General features: G+C 42.6%; 4 protein-coding genes across 4 annotated transcripts; 2 read left to right on the top strand and 2 right to left on the bottom strand.

The window, feature by feature from the left end:
• Positions 1-725: 725 nt before the first annotated feature.
• On the bottom strand, positions 726-1,857 carry LOC133028097 (interferon a3-like). The gene is made up of 5 exons (XM_061095294.1): positions 1,732-1,857; positions 1,559-1,639; positions 1,271-1,420; positions 1,035-1,118; positions 726-824 (listed from the first exon to the last, which is right to left on the bottom strand). The coding sequence occupies exons 1-5, from the start codon at positions 1,855-1,857 to the stop codon at positions 726-728; spliced, it is 540 nt and encodes a 179-aa protein (XP_060951277.1).
• Positions 1,858-3,602: 1,745 nt separating this feature from the next.
• On the top strand, positions 3,603-4,786 carry LOC133028080 (interferon a3-like). The gene is made up of 5 exons (XM_061095276.1): positions 3,603-3,728; positions 3,823-3,903; positions 4,048-4,197; positions 4,350-4,433; positions 4,688-4,786. Exons 1-5 carry the CDS (start codon positions 3,603-3,605, stop codon positions 4,784-4,786), a joined length of 540 nt encoding a protein of 179 aa, XP_060951259.1.
• Positions 4,787-9,855: 5,069 nt separating this feature from the next.
• On the bottom strand, positions 9,856-11,350 carry LOC133028102 (interferon a3-like). The gene is made up of 5 exons (XM_061095300.1): positions 11,225-11,350; positions 11,052-11,132; positions 10,758-10,907; positions 10,522-10,605; positions 9,856-9,954 (listed from the first exon to the last, which is right to left on the bottom strand). The coding sequence occupies exons 1-5, from the start codon at positions 11,348-11,350 to the stop codon at positions 9,856-9,858; spliced, it is 540 nt and encodes a 179-aa protein (XP_060951283.1).
• A 1,730-nt stretch (positions 11,351-13,080) lies between these two features.
• LOC133028105 (interferon a3-like) lies at positions 13,081-14,154 on the top strand. The gene is made up of 5 exons (XM_061095302.1): positions 13,081-13,206; positions 13,299-13,379; positions 13,524-13,673; positions 13,826-13,909; positions 14,056-14,154. The coding sequence occupies exons 1-5, from the start codon at positions 13,081-13,083 to the stop codon at positions 14,152-14,154; spliced, it is 540 nt and encodes a 179-aa protein (XP_060951285.1).
• The last annotated feature ends 4,888 nt before the right edge of the window (positions 14,155-19,042 follow it).

Raw genomic sequence — 19,042 nt, 5'->3', positions numbered from 1 at the left:
AGTTCTATTTTCATATCTTTGCTTTATATCAGGAACCTTTTTTCTGTCAAGGTCCATTTATATCTTTATAAAATCCTTCGATGGCCGTTCTAACTTATTGATCATTAAAAATCGATTCTGATTCACACAGTTCAGTTATGAATATTTCATTGTGTAATACCAACTTTGCTGTGTAGCTATGAAAGGAAACAGCTCACATGGTGCACAATGAAAGATATCATGGCTAGCCTGTCACGATAATAACAGAGTTTGACGATATATTGTCGAAGAAATTATTGCAATGAATGATAGTTTTAATGAAATTTTATATTTTCCAACATCATGTTGAGTAAAGAAAACAAACTCATTGTGTAGAAAATCCACCAAACCCCCAAAACACATGACTAAGATAAACAATGCAAAACAAAAATAAACTATCAATGAATATTGAAGCACAAAAAAAAAAAAACTTTTGTAATCTGATGGACTGAAATGCATATTCAATAATAATAATACATTTGCATTGTGTTTGTTGATGCAACAGGAACAAAAGCAATGTAAACTTTTTTTTTGCTGGACGATTAATTGTTTTTATTGGATATGACAAGTAGGAAAATAAATTAGCACATTCAACCATTGAATTAATAAATAATCAAACAACTTGATGAATGATTGAAAAATAATTAGATAAACAAACAAATAAATAAATAAATAGTTAAATAGATAAATAATCTGATGGACAGATTCTAGTTGCTGGCGAGCAGAGATGAAAGCAGCAGGTCGGATCTCATGAGATGAACTTTAATTTCCTTCCTGATCAGTTCCCAGGATTCAGCAGAGTAGTCCTACACACACAGGAATATTATTATTAGAAGGTAGTTAGGTAGTTAGGTGGGTAGTTAGTCGAGTAGGTAGGAAGGTAGTTAGGTAGTTAGGTGGGTAGTTAGTCGAGTAGGTAGTTAGGTAGTTAGGTGGGTAGTTAGTCGAGTAGGTAGGAAGGTGAGTAGGTAGTAGGTAGGAAGGTGAGTAGGTAGTAGGTAGGTAGGAAGACTCACCAGTTGATGTAGGACATGACGTGACAGTCTCTTGAAATACATGCGCAGCTTCTTGTTCTTCCTCTTGTGGCTTTGGCTCACAATCTAAATAAATAAAAGGTTTTGAAAAATATTTTAAAATACAGCTTTGATTTAGTTTGATGTAATGACACTGTCACCATGGAGACGCCTCAGTCCACAGCACTCAGAGCGACAGATCAGTCAGTTTTAAATGTGAGGGAAGGAGTGACACGTACACAGGAGCGAAGGCCGTCAGCCTGTCGGCTCATGACGTTGAGGAAGTCCTCCAGTCTTCTCTCGTCCCATGATGCAGCGCTGTGGTCCTCCTCAAACAGCAGCACCACCTCCTCCAGAACCTGCACCGTGAGCGCAAGTTTATCCTCAGCCTGGAAGAGGAGGAGGAAGAGGATGAAGGACAAGGAGAAATCATACACATTTCAAAGCTGTTTTAAAAACTGGAGATAATAAGAACAGATATAACATATATGATATAAAAAACTTTTCAGTGTGAGTATTTTACTCACTGCTGCTTTGGACGTCTGACTGTACAGATCCTCAGGGAAGGACACTTCAACATCCTCAGTGGAGTTAGTGGAGTTATGAGCCTGCATCACACACACACACACACGTCATGTTGTCATTTCATTCACTTCAGTTATTCCAAAGACTTTAAACCTGATGCAAACAAGTCACTCACCATCATCTCTAGTAGATCCAAAGAGCTCTCACTGAGCTGTTTGAACTTCTGATCCATCCATCTGCAGCTCAGCGCCGAGCCTGCCACGCTCAGACCGAGACAAACCATGAAGATCCTGTGGAGCATTGTTCAAAGAGCAGGTAGAGGTTGACTTAGTAAACTCAGGTGTCTCCTGGTGTTTGTGTTGGAGCTGATCTGCAGAGCCTCATTTATAGCACAACTCACCTATTTCATTTTCCTAACTCGAGGCAGTGGGAAATCCACAGTTCACATGTCAAGGTGAAGCCTCAACATTCAGGTAAAATGTCACAAACCCAAATCTAAGACAAGGATGTTTTTTTATTTCACACGTGGTGATCAACGTTTTTTCATTATTGTGGTAATTGCATCCTTATTTCTGTTTGGACTCATTATAATCCTTTATTGATAAAACTGCAGGTGTCACAGTGTTCATGAGGCGTCATAAAGGGAACTTCCCTCAGAGACAAGAGGAAAGCGGCTGCGGGCTGAACTTTGACGCCGGTTCATGTGAACATGTCGGTGACATTTCACCTCGTTGTGACCACGGCTGCACGGACGTCACTACCAGAGGATTCTCCTGCACTTTTTAATCTGCACAACTGAACACACTTTCAACCTGATATCAATCAACCTGAAAAATGAAAAATCACAGAGTGGCATCAGAACAAACACAGACTTTTATTTTGTTCTGTTTCTTTTGTTGAGGACAGAGCAGCTGACTGATCCATACTTTATTTATCTTGACGTCTTTTTGAGAATGTAAACATACTTGAAATCTTTGCACACGTCCGCAAAATGAAAGAGTTTCTGGTTGTGGCACATGGGCGTGGCAGATTAGCTTTCTTAGTGCCCTGTTTTCACCATTAAAGCTGTGACACTGGGGGTGTGTCTGCAGTGTTTCCGCGTCACACAGGCCACAAGGTGAAAACACTTCCCCTTAACAGAAAGTGAAAGTGACTCCGGCCTGTGGCTGTCGCTCCTTCACGCAGCTCACCTCATCTTTCTGAGGAATGACCACACGTGCAGCCTGTGAATGAGCCTCTCTATATTTCATCATGTCATTCGCGTCAATCATATTATCAACCGTGATTGCATTTTCACTTTATTGTTCTGTGGTGTATAGGAATAATTATTATTATATTTTAAATCTCCAGTTACTATTTGCTATTTTTTATTTGTATTAAATGTAGCTATTACACAGAGTATTTTTTCTTTCCCCTCACAAACTGAGTGAATTCGTAGGAAATCAAACAAACATGTTTTCCCAAAAGTGCATATGATTATTTGATATAATATTATTATTATTATTATCATCACCACCCTTTGCACACTTTAAGTTAACCCTCTCATTTTCAGGCCTCTGCTCCAAATAGACATAATCGATTTTATTGGTGTGTAACTCCAGTGTCTTTATGAATAGTCTTTGTATTTATATGAAGGTAACACTTGTTGTATAAGTATATATGTAACTAGGTCAGAGTAAAACAAGATGCAATACAAAATAAAAAATTCAAGATTTTATTTCTACCAAAACAAAATGTACAGTTTATATGAAATCGGACTCCCAAATCTCTTCTTGTCCAGAGCACAACATCTAAACATTACTATGCTTCATTTTATCCTAATAAAGTGAACACAGTATTTCAGATCAGGTGTGTGACATTAACCTGTGGGTTGAGGTTTCACCATGTGAACTGGTTGAAAGCCACAGTCCCTGTGCAGGTTTTCCAACAGTTAGGAAAATGAAATAGGTGAGTTGTGCTATAAATGAGGCTCTGCAGATCAGCTCCAACACAAACACCAGGAGACACCTGAGTTTACTAAGTCAACCTCTACCTGCTCTTTGAACAATGCTCCACAGGATCTTCATGGTTTGTCTCGGTCTGAGCGTGGCAGGCTCGGCGCTGAGCTGCAGATGGATGGATCAGAAGTTCAAACAGCTCAGTGAGAGCTCTTTGGATCTACTAGAGATGATGGTGAGTGACTTGTTTGCATCAGGTTTAAAGTCATTGGAATAACTGAAGTGAATGAAATGACAACAGGACGTGTGTGTGTGTGTGTGTGATGCAGGCTCATAACTCCACTAACTCCACTGAGGATGTTGAAGTGTCCTTCCCTGAGGATCTGTACAGTCAGACGTCCAAAGCAGCAGTGAGTAAAATACTCACACTGAAAAGTGTTTTATATCATATTTGTTATATCTGCTCTTATTATCTCCAGTTTTTAAAACAGCTGTCAAATGTATGTCTGTATGATTTCTCCTCGTCCTTCATCCTCTTCCTCCTCCTCTTCCAGGCTGAGGATAAACTTGCGCTCACGGTGCAGGTTCTGGAGGAGGTGGTGCTGCTGTTTGAGGAGGAGCACAGCGCTGCATCATGGGACGAGAGAAGACTGGAGGACTTCCTCAACGTCATGAGCCGACAGGCTGACGGCCTTCGCTCCTGTGTACGTGTCACTCCTTCCCTCACATTTAAAACTGACTGATCTGTCGCTCTGAGTGCTGTTGACTGAGGCGTCTCCATGGTGACAGTGTCATTACATCAAACTAAATCAAAGCTGTATTTTAAAGTATTGTTCAAAACCTTTAATTTATTTAGATTGTGAGCCAAAGCCACAAGAGGAAGAACAAGAAGCTGCGCATGTATTTCAAGAGACTGTCACGTCATGTCCTACATCAACTGGTGAGTCCTCCTACCTACCTACTACCTACTCACCTTCCTACCTACTCATCTGCTCACCTTCCTACCTACTCGACTAACTACCTACCTACTACCTACTCACCTTCCTACCTACTCGACTAACTACCCACCTAACTACCTAACTACCTACTCGACTAACTACCCACCTAACTACCTAACTACCTTCCTACCTACTCGACTAACTACCCACCTAACTACCTAACTACCTTCTAATAATAATATTCCTGTGTGTGTAGGACTACTCTGCTGAATCCTGGGAACTGATCAGGAAGGAAATTAAAGTTCATCTCATGAGATCAGACCTGCTGCTTTCATCTCTGCTCGCCAGCAACTAGAATCTGTCAATCAGATTATTTATCTATTTAACTATTTATTTATTTATTTGTTTATTTATTTATTTATTCAATCATTAATTAAGTTGTTTGATTATTTATTAATTCATTGGTTGAATGTGCTAATTTATTTTCCTACTTGTCATATCCAATAAAAACAATTAATTGTCCAGCAAAAAAAAAGTTTACATTGTTTTTATTCTTGTTGCATCAACAAACACAATGCAAATGTATTATTATGATTGAATATGCATTTCAGTCCATCAGATTACGAAAGTTGTTTTTTTTTGTGCTTCAATATTCATTGATAGTTTATTTTTATATTGCATTGTTTATCTTAGTCATGTGTTTTGGGGGTTTGGTGGATTTTCTACACAATGAGTTTGTTTTCTTTACTCAACATGATGTCGGAAAATATAAAATTTCATTAAAACTATCATTCATCGCAATAATTTCTTCGACAATATATCGTCAAACTCTGTTATTATTATGACAGGCTAGCCATGATATCTTTCATTGTGCACCATGGGAGCTGTTTCCTTTCATAGCTACACAGCAAAGTTGGTATTACACAATGAAATATTAATAACTGAACTGTGTGAATCGGAATCGATTTTTAATGAACAATAAGTTAGAATGGCCATCAAAGGATTTTATAAAGATATAAATGGACCTTGACAGAATAAAGGTTCCTGATATAAAGCAAAGATCTGTTATGTAGGACAAGGTGTTAATATCCCTTTCTGCATACTCGAGACTCCGTGGGCTGGTCGAATGATTGATGGCATCCTATGGGTTGTCAAGTGGGCGCCCTCCTTCTTCGATGTTTCGCTGATTGACCCACGACACCTCCAGAGGGTTCAGCAGTGAGATCCGGCGTCCCGGGCTCACTCCCTAGATGCCATCACTCATCCGACAGCCGAGGCGGAGTCCTTCCTCTTTATCCACAGCCACTGACTTCCCTTTTCAGCAGCCCTGGAAAGGTCTTTGACTGCCTGCCTGTGGGCCTTCCCCCGCACTCCCATCTCTCGAAGAAGCCTGGATGTTGAGGTGGCTACAAATCCTCTGCACCCTACTTCAACTGGGCAGACCTTAGCTTTCCAGCCTCGTTGTTGTGCGTCTGCTGCAAGGTCCGCATACTTTAGCTTCTTGCGCTCGTAGGCCTCCTCCACCGCACTCTCCCAGGGCACCGTGAGCTCGACGATATAGACCTGCTTGAGTGAGGCCGACCAAAGCACAAGGTCTGGTCGCAGATTTGATGTTGCTATTTCTGCTGGAAATCGGAGCTTCTGGCCTAGGTCTGCCAGCATCTTCCAGTCCCGTGCCCCGACTAGCTGTCCAGTTTCTGGTCTTGTGGTGGTGAGAGTGGCTTGGCCCCCGCCCTCCCGGACAAATGTTGTTGCCGGCTTTCAAGATGGTGGAGGAAGGACATTGACGCTCCTCCGTCGACTCTCCAGCACTGCCGCAAGACACTGTAGCACCTGGATGTGCCGCCAGGTGTACCGGCCTTGAGTGAGGCCGGTCTTGCAGCCCACCAGGTTGTGCTTTAGTGTAGCTGGAGTCGGGCAGAGGGAGCATGTCGGGTCTTCTCCGTACCACTGGCTAAGATTCTTGGGAGACGGCAGTACATCATAAGCGGCCCTGATGGTGAAGCTAGCCTTAAATGCCTCCATCTCCCACAGCTCCTGCCAGGAGATCTTCCTCTTCTCCACTCCCTCCCAAGTCATCCACTGCCCCTGCCTTGCCTGTGAAACAGCTTTTGCGCACCTTGCTGCCTCCTCTTGTTGACGTACCTCCTGGACCACCAGCTTGCGTCTCTGGAACGGAGTAGCCTTGTTCCAGGCCGGTGTACTGGCTCCGGCTCCAAGACCACTCCTCCCGTGCTGCACTCGGCCCACGATGTCCCTGTGCTTGAGTGCTGCCTTTGCCTGCTTGGTTGCTTCCAGTGGGGTCCACTTCCTCCCAGTAGCCAGGATGGGTGCAGCTTGGGCTACAAATGGATCACTCAAATCCAATAGCATCATCTCCAGTCTAACTTTGGCGCATTTATACTCCTCTGCTAGACTGGAAATGGGCAGTTCTAATACTCCTTTGCCATAGAGCCCTATACTGCTGAGGCACCTGGGAAGCCCAAGCCACTTCCTTGCATATGAGCTGACCAGCCTCTCCAGCTTTTCCACCTTTGAGATCGGGACTTCATACATGGTAAGTGGCCATAAGAGGCGTGGAAGGAGCCCAAACTGCACACACCAGAGCTTCAACTTGCCAGGTAGTGCGGTTCTGTTGATGTTCTCCAGGCCGCTGGCTACATCCTTCCTGAGCTGATCTACTTGCTCTTTGTCCTTAAGGGAGGCATTATACCATCGGCCAAGGCTCTTCACAGGCTTCTCAGAGACAGTTGGAATAGGCTCATCGCCAATGAGAAAGCGTTGGTCTGACAGCTTCCCCTTGATGATGGAGATGCTTCTGGACTTGCTCGGCTTGATCTTCATCCGAGCCAGCTCGATGTTATCTTGCAGCTTTCTCAGCAGCCGTACAGTGCAAGCCTTGGTCGTGGTGAGGGTGGTAAGGTCGTCCATGTAAGCTCTCACAGGCGGCAGCCTCAGGCCAGGTCTTATAAGCTGTCCTCCAACCACCCACCGAGATGCTCGAATTATCATCTCCATGGCCATTGTGAAGGCTAGCGGGGAGATGGTGCAGCCGGCCATAATTCCCACTTCTAGATGCTGCCATGCTGTGGTGTACTCTGCTGTTGATAGGCACACCTGCACGTCCTGGAAGTAGGCCTTGAAAAGGCTTGTTAGGGCTACAGGGACCCTGAAGAAGTCAAATGCGGTCCAGAGGAGGTTGTGAGGGACTGAGCCAAAGGCGTTGGCGAGATCCAGGAACACCACGTGAAGATCTGTTCCCTCCGTCTTGGCAACTTTGATCTGATGCCAGATGGTACTCGCATGTTCCAGACAACCGGAGAAGCCAGAGATGCCTGCTTTCTGGATTGATGTGTCAATCAGATGGTTTCTTTGCAGGTATCCTGCCAGCCTGTGAGAGACCACACTGAAAAATATCTTCCCCTCGACGTTTAGGAGGCGGATCTGGCGGAATTGGCCGATTTCTGATGAGTCCTTTTCCTTTGGGATAAGGATTCCTCCAGCTCTCTGCCAGGATGTTGGTATCTCCTTCTTTTGCCAGACCACCCTCATGAGCTTCCAGAGGAATCGCAGGGCATCTGGTGCATTTTTGTAGAGCCTGTATGGAACTCCGTTAGGACCTGGGGCTGAAGCAGCCCTTGCTCTACGCACAGTTTTCTCCACTTCGCTCAATCTGGGTGGGCTGATATCTAGCTGGTGCTCTGGCGGGTTGATTGGTGGCATATCAGATGGGAGAATAACCTCTTCGTGGCGCTTGGCATCTGTGCAGGACTTTTCCAGATGTTTTTCCAGGTCGGCCTTTGGCACTGAGAGGCTTCCACTCTTCTCCGCTGTAAAGAGACTCTTCACAAATTTGAAGGGGTCTTTGTAGAAGCGTGATCTTGTCTGTTCCTTCCTTCTGCGCTTCTTTACCAGATTTTCCGCTCTTCTCAGTGTCACAAGTCTACTCCGGATGGCCTCCTGCAAGACGTTGATGCCCTCCTTTTCCTCCTCTGTGGCTTTCCTCCACTGCTTCTTCAGCTGCCTCCTCTCTATGACTAGGCGATCTATTTCCTTCTGCCTCCTGGACTTAGTGGGGATTGTCGGTTCAGATCTCTTTCTTTCGACTGCTCCAAACCATTCCGATCCATAGCTGTATATAAGATCTCCCATTTTCTCCAGCTTCTTCCTGGTGGTGCCTTTGAGGCCCTCTAAGATGTTGCAGAGGTCAGTGTTGACCTTCATCCACAGTGCCTTTTCGCAGGATTTTTGATTCTTGATCAGTGGCCTTCGCCCCTGGATCTTCTTTTCCACTGCAGGTCTTGCTGGGCTGGGTTCAGGTTGGTTTCCTATGCAAGGTTCGTCCTCTTCTGGGACAGGAATGTTGATGTCCTGCAGACTGTGGTTTTGGCCCTGCTGCTGAACTTCAGTCGACTGACTCGACCTGCTTCTCAGAAAGTAGCTGTCGATGCGAGATCCCTGTTGACCCTTCTTTAGGCACCCTTTCTTGCCCTGATGTATTTTTAGGCCTCTAGTGGAAGTAACCTTTGCCCAGCCACATATGCAGCTCTGGAGCTTGTGTCCAGCTGTAGCTGTCAAACTCGTAGTCTGTTCCGTTCCTATGTCAATAACCGGGTTATCCGCCGATGAGTCATCTTCCGCCCCCGCTCTCGATGACTCAAGGGGTATTTTTTCCTTATAATTTTTCGTAGCCATTGGTGGGTGGGACTCATACACCGTTCGTGCTGAAAATATAACTTTTGCATGATGGTTTCTGTCATTTTACCTAATTTACAAATCAACTACACTGGATAGGGACTGAACTAAAGAGTAAGTAAGTAAACAAACACGTTAAATGTATTTGAAAGATGGTTTCCGTCCTGTCTGGTTGTTCTTATCACGCTGGTGTGTGATCAAGCACATTTTATTTCTGTTAAGTTTTGAACGTGGAGAGGCAGCAGTGACAGCAGTGGTAATTTACGAGCTTCACCTGAACGCAGCAGTTTGAAGGATGTTGATGTTGCTGACATGTGAGAACTTCATGTTCTTCTGAAATTTTCCACAGACAAGTCACAGATTTAAACTGGGCCCATTATCCCCAATACATCAAACCATTAAATGATTATTATGACTGATAATTACAAGAGTTTTATTGTTGTTTTTTATGAATTGAGAAAAGAATTGGCTGCAAAAAGATCGGAAGAAATTGGAATAAAAACAATAAACAATTATTTATGCTGGATGATTAATTATTTTTTTATTGGATATGACATGTCAGAAATATTTAATGAATAAATAAGAACATTCAAATAAAAAAATAAATAAGCACATTCAACCAAGGAATTCATAAATAGTCAGACAACTTGATTAATGATTGAATAAATAAATAAATAAACAAATAAATAAATAAATAGTTAAATAGATAAATAATCTGATGGACAGATTCTAGTTGCTGGCGAGCAGAGATGAAAGCAGCAGGTCGGATCTCATGAGATGAACTTTAATTTCCTTCCTGATCAGTTCCCAGGATTCAGCAGAGTAGTCCTACACACACAGGAATATTATTATTAGAAGGTAGTTAGGTGGTTAGGTGGGTAGTTAGGTGAGTAGGTAGTTAGGTAAGTAGATGAGTAGGTAGGTAGGCACATAGATATATATAAAGACTAAATGTCTCGTTCGACGGAGCCGGACGTCACCACATGGCGGCCATCTTACATCGGGCAGCTCGCTCACCCATAACATTGTGTTGGTAGTGGTAAATAACCACAACTTGCTCAATTTTCAACCGATTTTGAAACAGTCTGGTTTGTTATAAACATCAGAGATGTAGATATGACACTGCACACTTATGAATAATAATGTTATTTTCTAAAAAAATTAAAATAATTTATGCAGTGTCATAACTACATCTCTGACGTTTATAACAAACCAGACCATTTCAAAATCGGTTGAAAATTGAGCAAGTTATGGTTATTTACCACTACCAACACAATGTTATGGGTGAGCGAGCTGCCCGATGTAAGATGGCCGCCATGTGGTGACGTCCGGCTCCGTTGGCCGGCAACGCGGCCGAGTCATCTAGTCATTATATCTATGGGTAGGAAGACTCACCAGTTGATGTAGGACATGACGTGACAGTCTCTTGAAATACATGCGCAGCTTCTTGTTCTTCCTCTTGTGGCTTTGGCTCACAATCTAAATAAATAAAAGGTTTTGAAAAATACTTTAAAATACAGCTTTGATTTAGTTTGATGTAATGACACTGTCTCCATGGAGACGCCTCAGTCAACAGCACTCAGAGCGACAGATCAGTCAGTTTTAAATGTGAGGGAAGGAGTGACACGTACACAGGAGCGAAGGCCGTCAGCCTGTCGGCTCATGACGTTGAGGAAGTCCTCCAGTCTTCTCTCGTCCCATGATGCAGCGCTGTGGTCCTCCTCAAACAGCAGCACCACCTCCTCCAGAACCTGCACCGTGAGCGCAAGTTTATCCTCAGCCTGGAAGAGGAGGAGGAAGAGGATGAAGGACGAGGAGAAATCATACAGACATACATTTGACAGCTGTTTTAAAAACTGGAGATAATAAGAACAGATATAACAAATATGATATAAAACACTTTTCAGTGTGAGTATTTTACTCACTGCTGCTTTGGACGTCTGACTGTACAGATCCTCAGGGAAGGACACTTCAACATCCTCAGTGGAGTTAGTGGAGTTATGAGCCTGCATCACACACACACACACATGTCATGTTGTCATTTCATTCACTTCAGTTATTCCAAAGACTTTAAACCTGATGCAAACAAGTCACTCACCATCATCTCTAGTAGATCCAAAGAGCTCTCACTGAGCTGTTTGAACTTCTGATCCATCCATCTGCAGCTCAGCGCCGAGCCTGCCACGCTCAGACCGAGACAAACCATGAAGATCCTGTGGAGCATTGTTCAAAGAGCAGGTAGAGGTTGACTTAGTAAACTCAGGTGTCTCCTGGTGTTTGTGTTGGAGCTGATCTGCAGAGCCTCATTTATAGCACAACTCACCTATTTCATTTTCCTAACTGTTGGAAAACCTGCACAGGGACTGTGGCTTTCAACCAGTTCACATGGTGAAACCTCAACCCACAGGTTAATGTCACACACCTGATCTGAAATACTGTGTTCACTTTATTAGGATAAAATAGTAATGTTCAGATGTTGTGCTCTGGACAAGAAGAGATTTGGGAGTCCGATTTCATATAAACTGTACATTTTGTTTTGGTAGAAATGAAATCTTTCATTTTTTATTTTGTATTGGATCTTGTTTTACTCTGACCTAGTTACATATATACTTATACAACAAGTGTTACCTTCATATAAATACAAAGACTATTCATAAAGACACTGGAGTAACACACTATTAAAATTCAGTCTATTTGGAGCAGAGGCCTGAAAATGAGAGGGTTAACTTAAAGTGTGCAAAGGGTGGTGATGATAATAATAATAATATTATATCAAATAATCATATGCACTTTTGGGAAAACATGTTTGTTTGATTTCCTACGAATTCACTCAGTTTGTGAGGGGAAAGAAAAAAAACTCTGTGTAATAGCTACATTTAATACAAGTAAAAAATAGCAAATAGTAACTGGAGATTTAAAATATAATAATAATAATCCCTGTACACCACAGAACAATAAAGTGAAAATGCAATCACGGTTGATAATATGATTGACGCGAATGACATGATGAAATATAGAGAGGCTCATTCACAGGCTGCACGTGTGGTCATTCCTCAGAAAGATGAGGTGAGCTGCGTGAAGGAGCGACAGCCACAGGCCGGAGTCACTTTCACTTTCTGTTAAGGGGAAGTGTTTTCACCTTGTGGCCTGTGTGATACGGAAACACTGCAGACACACCCCCAGTGTCACAGCTTTAATGGTGAAAACAGGGCACTAAGAAAGCTAATCTGCCACGCCCATGTGCCACAACCAGAAACTCTCTCATTTTGCGGACGTGTGCAAAGATTTCAAGTATGTTTACATTCTCAAAAAGACGTCAAGATAAATAAAGTATGGATCAGTCAGCTGCTCTGTCCTCAACAAAAGAAACACAACAAAATAAAAGTCTGTGTTTGTTCTGATGCCACTCTGTGATTTTTCATTTTTCAGGTTGATTGATATCAGGTCGAAAGTGTGTTCAGTTGTGCAGATTAAAAAGTGCAGGAGAATCCTCTGGATGTGACGTCCGTGCAGCCGTGGTCACAACGAGGTGAAATGTCACCGACATGTTCACATGAACCGGCGTCAAAGTTCAGCCCGCAGCCGCTTTCCTCTTGTCTCTGAGGGAAGTTCCCTTTATGACGCCTCATGGACACTGTGACACCTGCAGTTTTATCAATAAAGGATTATAATGAGTCCAAACAGAAATAAGGATGCAATTACCACAATAATGAAAAAACGTTGATCACCACGTGTGAAATAAAAAAACATCCTTGTCTTAGATTTGGGTTTGGGACATTTTACCTGAATGTTGAGGCTTCACCTTGACATGTGAACTGTGGATTTCCCACTGCCTCGAGTTAGGAAAATGAAATAGGTGAGTTGTGCTATAAATGAGGCTCTGCAGATCAGCTCAACACAAACACCAGGAGACACCTGAGTTTACTAAGTCAACCTCTACCTGCTCTTTGAACAATGCTCCACAGGATCTTCATGGTTTGTCTCGGTCTGAGCGTGGCAGGCTCGGCGCTGAGCTGCAGATGGATGGATCAGAAGTTCAAACAGCTCAGTGAGAGCTCTTTGGATCTACTAGAGATGATGGTGAGTGACTTGTTTGCATCAGGTTTAAAGTCTTTGGAATAACTGAAGTGAATGAAATGACCACATGACGTGTGTGTGTGTGTGTGATGCAGGCTCATAACTCCACTAACTCCACTGAGGATGTTGAAGTGTCCTTCCCTGAGGATCTGTACAGTCAGACGTCCAAAGCAGCAGTGAGTAAAATACTCACACTGAAAAGTGTTTTATATCATATTTGTTATATCTGTTCTTATTATCTCCAGTTTTTAAAACAGCTGTCAAATGTATGTCTGTATGATTTCTCCTCGTCCTTCATCCTCTTCCTCCTCCTCTTCCAGGCTGAGGATAAACTTGCGCTCACGGTGCAGGTTCTGGAGGAGGTGGTGCTGCTGTTTGAGGAGGACCACAGCGCTGCATCATGGGACGAGAGAAGACTGGAGGACTTCCTCAACGTCATGAGCCGACAGGCTGACGGCCTTCGCTCCTGTGTACGTGTCACTCCTTCCCTCACATTTAAAACTGACTGATCTGTTGCTCTGAGTGCTGTTGACTGAGGCGTCTCCATGGAGACAGTGTCATTACATCAAACTAAATCAAAGCTGTATTTTAAAGTATTGTTCAAAACCTTTTATTTATTTAGATTGTGAGCCAAAGCCACAAGAGGAAGAACAAGAAGCTGCGCATGTATTTCAAGAGACTGTCACGTCATGTCCTACATCAACTGGTGAGTCTTCCTACCTACCTACTACCTACTCACCTTCCTACCTACTCACCTTCCTACCTACTACCTACTCACCTTCCTACCTACTCGACTAACTACCCACCTAACTACCTAACTACCTTCTAATAATAACATTCCTGTGTGTGTAGGACTACTCTGCTGAATCCTGGGAACTGATCAGGAAGGAAATTAAAGTTCATCTCATGAGATCCGACCTGCTGCTTTCATCTCTGCTCGCCAGCAACTAGAATCTGTCCATCACATTTTTTATCTATTTAACTATTTATTTATTTATTTATTTATTTATTCAATCATTCATCAAGTTGTTTGATTATTTATTAATTCATTGGTTGAATGTGCTAATTTATTTTCCTACATGTCATATCCAATAAAAACAATTAATCGTCCAGCAAAAAAAAAGTTTACATTGTTTTTATTCCTGTTGCATTAACAAACACAATGCAAATGTATTATTATTATTGAATATGCATTTCAGTCCATCAGATTACGAAAGTTGTTTTTTTTTGTGCTTCAATATTCATTGATAGTTTATTTTTATATTGCATTGTTTATCTTAGTCATGTGTTTTGGGGGTTTGGTGGATTTTCTACACAATGAGTTTGTTTTCTTTACTCAACATGATGTTGGATAAAATAAAATTTCATTAAAACTATCATTCATTGCAATAATTTATTCGACAATATATCGTCAAACTCTGTTATTATCGTGACAGGCTAGCCATGATATCTTTCATTGTGATCCATGTGAGCTGTTTCCTTTCATAGCTACACAGCAAAGTTGGTATTACACAATGAAATATTAATAACTGAACTGTGTGAATAGGAATCGATTTTTAATGAACAATAAGTTAGAATGGCCATCGAAGGATTTTATAAAGATATAAATGGACCTTGACAGAAAAAAGGTTCCTGACATAAAGCAAAGATATGAAAATAGAACTTTTGCAGGATGGTTTCTGTCATTTTACCTTATTTACAAATCAACTACACTGGATAAGGACTGAACTAAAGAGTAAGTAAGTAAACAAACACGTTAAATGTATTTGAAAGATGGTTTCCATTCTGTCTGGTTGCACTTATCACGCTGGTGTGTGATCAAGCACATTTTATTTCTGGTAAGTTTTGAACGTGGAAAGGCAGCAGTGACAGCAGTGGTAATTTACGAGCTTCACCTGAACGCAGCAGTTTGAAGTGTTGTGCAATAGGAGTAGACTTGACGTTGGCTAATTATTAATAATCATGAAATATTATTATTAAAATAATAAAAGATTATTTATTAAAAATAATTAAAAATGATAAGGCTATCGTTACTTATCGTAGAGGGGCACCACCCTGGTTACAGGGACCAACGAGTCAAACTATAAATATCAGTCTCATATGATACTTGTTAAATTAATAATCCTAATAGTTAATATTAATGATTATTTAATAAACAATGAAGGGTTTTCAAGTTCAAGCACAGGCTATCATAATCAAGCTGTATTCACACACATATGCACAAATAATCACAGACTACAGATGCTTTAATTACAAAAGCATTTATTAAAAAGGGGAATACGGTTAATGTTATTTAATGATTCATCATTTTAACAAACTCCAATATTTCAAAGATAAACACAGCAGCAGCACTTATCACAATTCAGAAAATACATGTAAAACCTGCAGTCTACCTATGTATGTCTGTCTGCGTGTGTGTGTGTCAATGTGTCCCTCTATGTGTGTGTGTGTGTGTGTGTGTGTGTGTGTGTGTGTGTGTGTGTGTGTGTGTGTGTGTGTGTGTTTGTGTGTGTGTGTGAGAGAGAGAGAGCGAGAGAGAAGAGGGGAAGTGACACATCCAAGATGGCGGCCGACAATGATTCAAGGAATCATTAGGCCTAAAAACTCTCAAAATGGTGGTTTGACTACAAACAAGATGGCGGAGCCGCTTTGGAAGTTAGAGCCAAAATGGGAGGAGAGAGAGAGAGGAGGCGTGGCAATAATAGACTCTCAAAATGGTGGTTTAACTTAACGTTATCCAAAATGGAGACTATGTAAATGACCATGTGGCCTGAGCTCACAATGGCGGTCGCCACATGAGTTACACAAAGGAAATTATAGACAAAGAGAATTCTTGATCTCTGCTTGGCTTTGGGGCCGAATGGCTTCCAGATGTGTTATGCCTCTCTAAGTATAGATTTAACTATGTGACATGAACTGTATTATAAATACAGATCGGAACGTTTGTGTAAACAGGTTCAGGAGAAGAGAGAGAGAGAGAGAGAGAGAGGAAGCATGCGAGGAGAGAACGAACTCTTAAAACAAACACGTCAGAGACAAGTTACATTTACTTTACCACTCTGCACCCAAACGGCGTTGTGTGCTGAAGTTTAACCGGTAAAATCTCTGTAAAATTGCTCAGACGGGAACAGTGCAGCCGGAGACGCTTCGTCACGGCGCTTAAAACTGTAACACGGCCGTAACCGGAAACCGGAAGTCGTCGGCTCGTCGCCGCTAAAACAATGAGACACGGAGGTCCCGCAAACAAATACACTCAAATATTAAACAATACGCTACGTATCTGCCCAGACAATATAAGTCTCTTACTGTAAAACCCTCGCGGTGTGCCTGCGCCTCGGCGCGAATGTGCCAGGGGCCAGTGAATCACGTGGTCTCTCTCACGAGCGGAGCTCCGGAGCTCGCCGCTGGACCGGAAAAGGGAGCGAATTCCTCGTGCTCCTTGACGGAATGAAACTTCGTCTTTCTTCTGTAACAGCGGAGACCGTGCTGATTTACAGGAACGGAGTGGATTGTCTCATACTCCTCGGCGGGATGAACGTCGCGCTTCTGCAGGGAACGGCTTTGTGGAAGCCGTTTGTACACTGCATGAAAAGAAGCGTTTGTGTCAATCTGTGTCGCAGAGAAGTGTTGGCACATCCTTCGGTTAACGACTTTCACACGTATCTGCAGGCAGCAAAGGAAATGCTCAGGGTTCCTGCAGTTGTCAAGCCTGTGAGCTGTTGAGATTTGACCCCCCCTGCTCCAACTCCTAGAGGACGCTTTCACATGCAAATGACAATGCTCTGAGCTTCACAAATGCAAATCAGTTTCCCTGAGAGCAGATAACACCAATGTGTAAGAGGCACCAACAAACTATCTGGCTGAGTAAACCAGGCTTAAAATAAATATTAAACCTGAAATTTTAAATTGTTCTTAAGTAAGTAAGTGTGCTATAATGAATTATATTGTATACCACGAACAAAGGTCAATGCAGTCAAAAGAAATGAAACAATGCACTTTATTTCAAATTTTTATTGTCATCCAATCCTAAATCTCAACAACTGTACAGAGTGGCATGATTACAGTCACTTTTTCAATTGTGCTGGTTAAATGCACAGAGGAAGTGTAAACCACACCTCTACCAGCAAATAAATGATGCTGGGTGTGATCATCTGTGTCCTGTAAGCTCCAAACTTCTACTGGCTTTCCATAAAAATATCTGTCCTCCCAAAATACTGGCATCAAATTCACATGTCAATGGCAAACTAAGCTGTTCCATGAATTATAAATGGTACCTTTTCACCACTACTTTCAAAATTGCTATGAAACATTCATTGATTTAATGATTTATTTTTTCAGTGTAATATTTAATCCCCCATGGACTGCACAGTGACAAAACACAGCAGCCGGCTGTTTGGATACAACATACATCTCCACTCAGTTTGATTATTATTTTAAATATAAAGGAGACACAATATAAAGCTTAAATTCCTTCATAATTTGAACTTCAATTGTCTAATTGTTGTTATTAAACTTTCTCAGTATTCCATTAAAACAGTCAACACTTTTATCCAAAGCGACTTACGATAAGTGCATTCAACTATAAGGTTACGAACACAGAACAGCGTGAATCATGTGTGTAAATGTACTAAACACCACAAAAAATAAACCTGGCCTCAGTCAAATACTTATCCCATATGAATTAACCGCTGCTCACGTCACCCGCTCGCGTCATCAGCTGATGGACTCGTCCAATCAGAGCCTCGTAAACGCCGTGCAGCAGCGTCGAGTGTCCCGCAGACAGGAAGCGGGTCGTGTTTAGCTTGTCCCGTACGAGTGACTCTGTCTTCGGGGTAAATAACTTGCTGAAGTCGACACGACGCTGTTCCCTGGAGGAGAAGATGAGTGCGTGTGGAGGCAGAGCCGCGGGCCCGGTGTGGACGAGTCGAGGCGGAGAAGACGGGCGCACAGTCCCTGAGTTACGGTGAGCTAGAGACGCCATGCTAACCACTAAGCTAACTGGTACATCTGAAAGCATGTCCGCCACTCTTTGGGATAGCGAGAAAGTTGCTAAAATACGAATACAGCATCGAGTGCTGGAGCAGATCTAGTGCATGTGTAAATATGTATGAATTACTTAGATGTAACAGTTTGTTCTCGTTAAGTTTTTTCATCAACGTGACTTTTTTCTGTATGTTTTCACAGCCTCAGCCCCCTTGTCTTCACTGGCGAACGCCGAGGTAACATCATGGAAACAGTTGGTTACAGCAGGGGATTAGGCCTGTCCGTAGAGGTTCACTGTGACAATAATACTGCTTTTCGTCTAGTGGTAGATCGTTGAAAAAGAAAAAGTCTGTGGAAAGTGTCGGAGTCCGTCCCGCGGATGCACTTTCGGTCTTTCAAGTTAAAACAGCAAAAAGTCCTATCAAAATAAAACTTCGACTGAGATAAAAGAAGAAATGAAACGAATTCAAATAAAATGATATTAAACAAACGTCTAATCGCCTCCTTAGTTGCTGAGTCGTGTGGTCGGCCTCGAAAGGTCTGTTCACAACTTGAGCAGTGGAGTAAAAGAGAAAGATTTCTGTGAGCACACCGGTTTTGTTGAACCTGGGAGGTACCAGCCCCCTCAGGAAGTGGTCATGGGCTTAAGTTGGCTCTCAGCCAATGAGAATGTCAGGGTCCCGACCTTAGTGGGCGGGGATTCGACCTCAGTGGGCGTTTAAGAGTCACCGTGGGGTCCCTGAAGGACACCCCAGATGCTCCCCTGCTGGGCGAGGCTCCACGTTGTCTGAGGAATGTGTGGATGCAAAGCAGAAACCGGTCGGACTGGTTTCGTGGTGGCCAACAGGCCGCAGTT

The sequence above is a fragment of the Limanda limanda genome, chromosome 21 (assembly GCF_963576545.1).
Source record: "Limanda limanda chromosome 21, fLimLim1.1, whole genome shotgun sequence".
Lineage (NCBI taxonomy): Eukaryota > Metazoa > Chordata > Actinopteri > Pleuronectiformes > Pleuronectidae > Limanda > Limanda limanda.
Note: the sequence above shows the minus strand (reverse complement) of the source record. Positions and strands in the feature narration are given on the sequence as shown.

Excerpts from the sequence above, each read along its gene's own strand:
- LOC133028080 (XM_061095276.1), top strand. The coding sequence starts at position 3,603 with ATGCTCCACAGGATCTTCATGGTTTGTCTCGGTCTGAGCGTGGCAGGC. Across the intron at positions 3,904-4,047 it reads GTCAGACGTCCAAAGCAGCA|GCTGAGGATAAACTTGCGCT; the intron begins GTGAGTAAAATA and ends CTCCTCTTCCAG. Across the intron at positions 4,434-4,687 it reads GTCATGTCCTACATCAACTG|GACTACTCTGCTGAATCCTG; the intron begins GTGAGTCCTCCT and ends CTGTGTGTGTAG.
- LOC133028102 (XM_061095300.1), bottom strand. The coding sequence starts at position 11,350 with ATGCTCCACAGGATCTTCATGGTTTGTCTCGGTCTGAGCGTGGCAGGC. Across the intron at positions 11,133-11,224 it reads TGGATCTACTAGAGATGATG|GCTCATAACTCCACTAACTC; the intron begins GTGAGTGACTTG and ends TGTGTGATGCAG. Across the intron at positions 10,606-10,757 it reads CTGACGGCCTTCGCTCCTGT|ATTGTGAGCCAAAGCCACAA; the intron begins GTACGTGTCACT and ends TTATTTATTTAG.
- LOC133028097 (XM_061095294.1), bottom strand. The coding sequence starts at position 1,857 with ATGCTCCACAGGATCTTCATGGTTTGTCTCGGTCTGAGCGTGGCAGGC. Across the intron at positions 1,640-1,731 it reads TGGATCTACTAGAGATGATG|GCTCATAACTCCACTAACTC; the intron begins GTGAGTGACTTG and ends TGTGTGATGCAG. Across the intron at positions 1,421-1,558 it reads GTCAGACGTCCAAAGCAGCA|GCTGAGGATAAACTTGCGCT; the intron begins GTGAGTAAAATA and ends CTCCTCTTCCAG.
- LOC133028105 (XM_061095302.1), top strand. The coding sequence starts at position 13,081 with ATGCTCCACAGGATCTTCATGGTTTGTCTCGGTCTGAGCGTGGCAGGC. Across the intron at positions 13,380-13,523 it reads GTCAGACGTCCAAAGCAGCA|GCTGAGGATAAACTTGCGCT; the intron begins GTGAGTAAAATA and ends CTCCTCTTCCAG. Across the intron at positions 13,910-14,055 it reads GTCATGTCCTACATCAACTG|GACTACTCTGCTGAATCCTG; the intron begins GTGAGTCTTCCT and ends CTGTGTGTGTAG.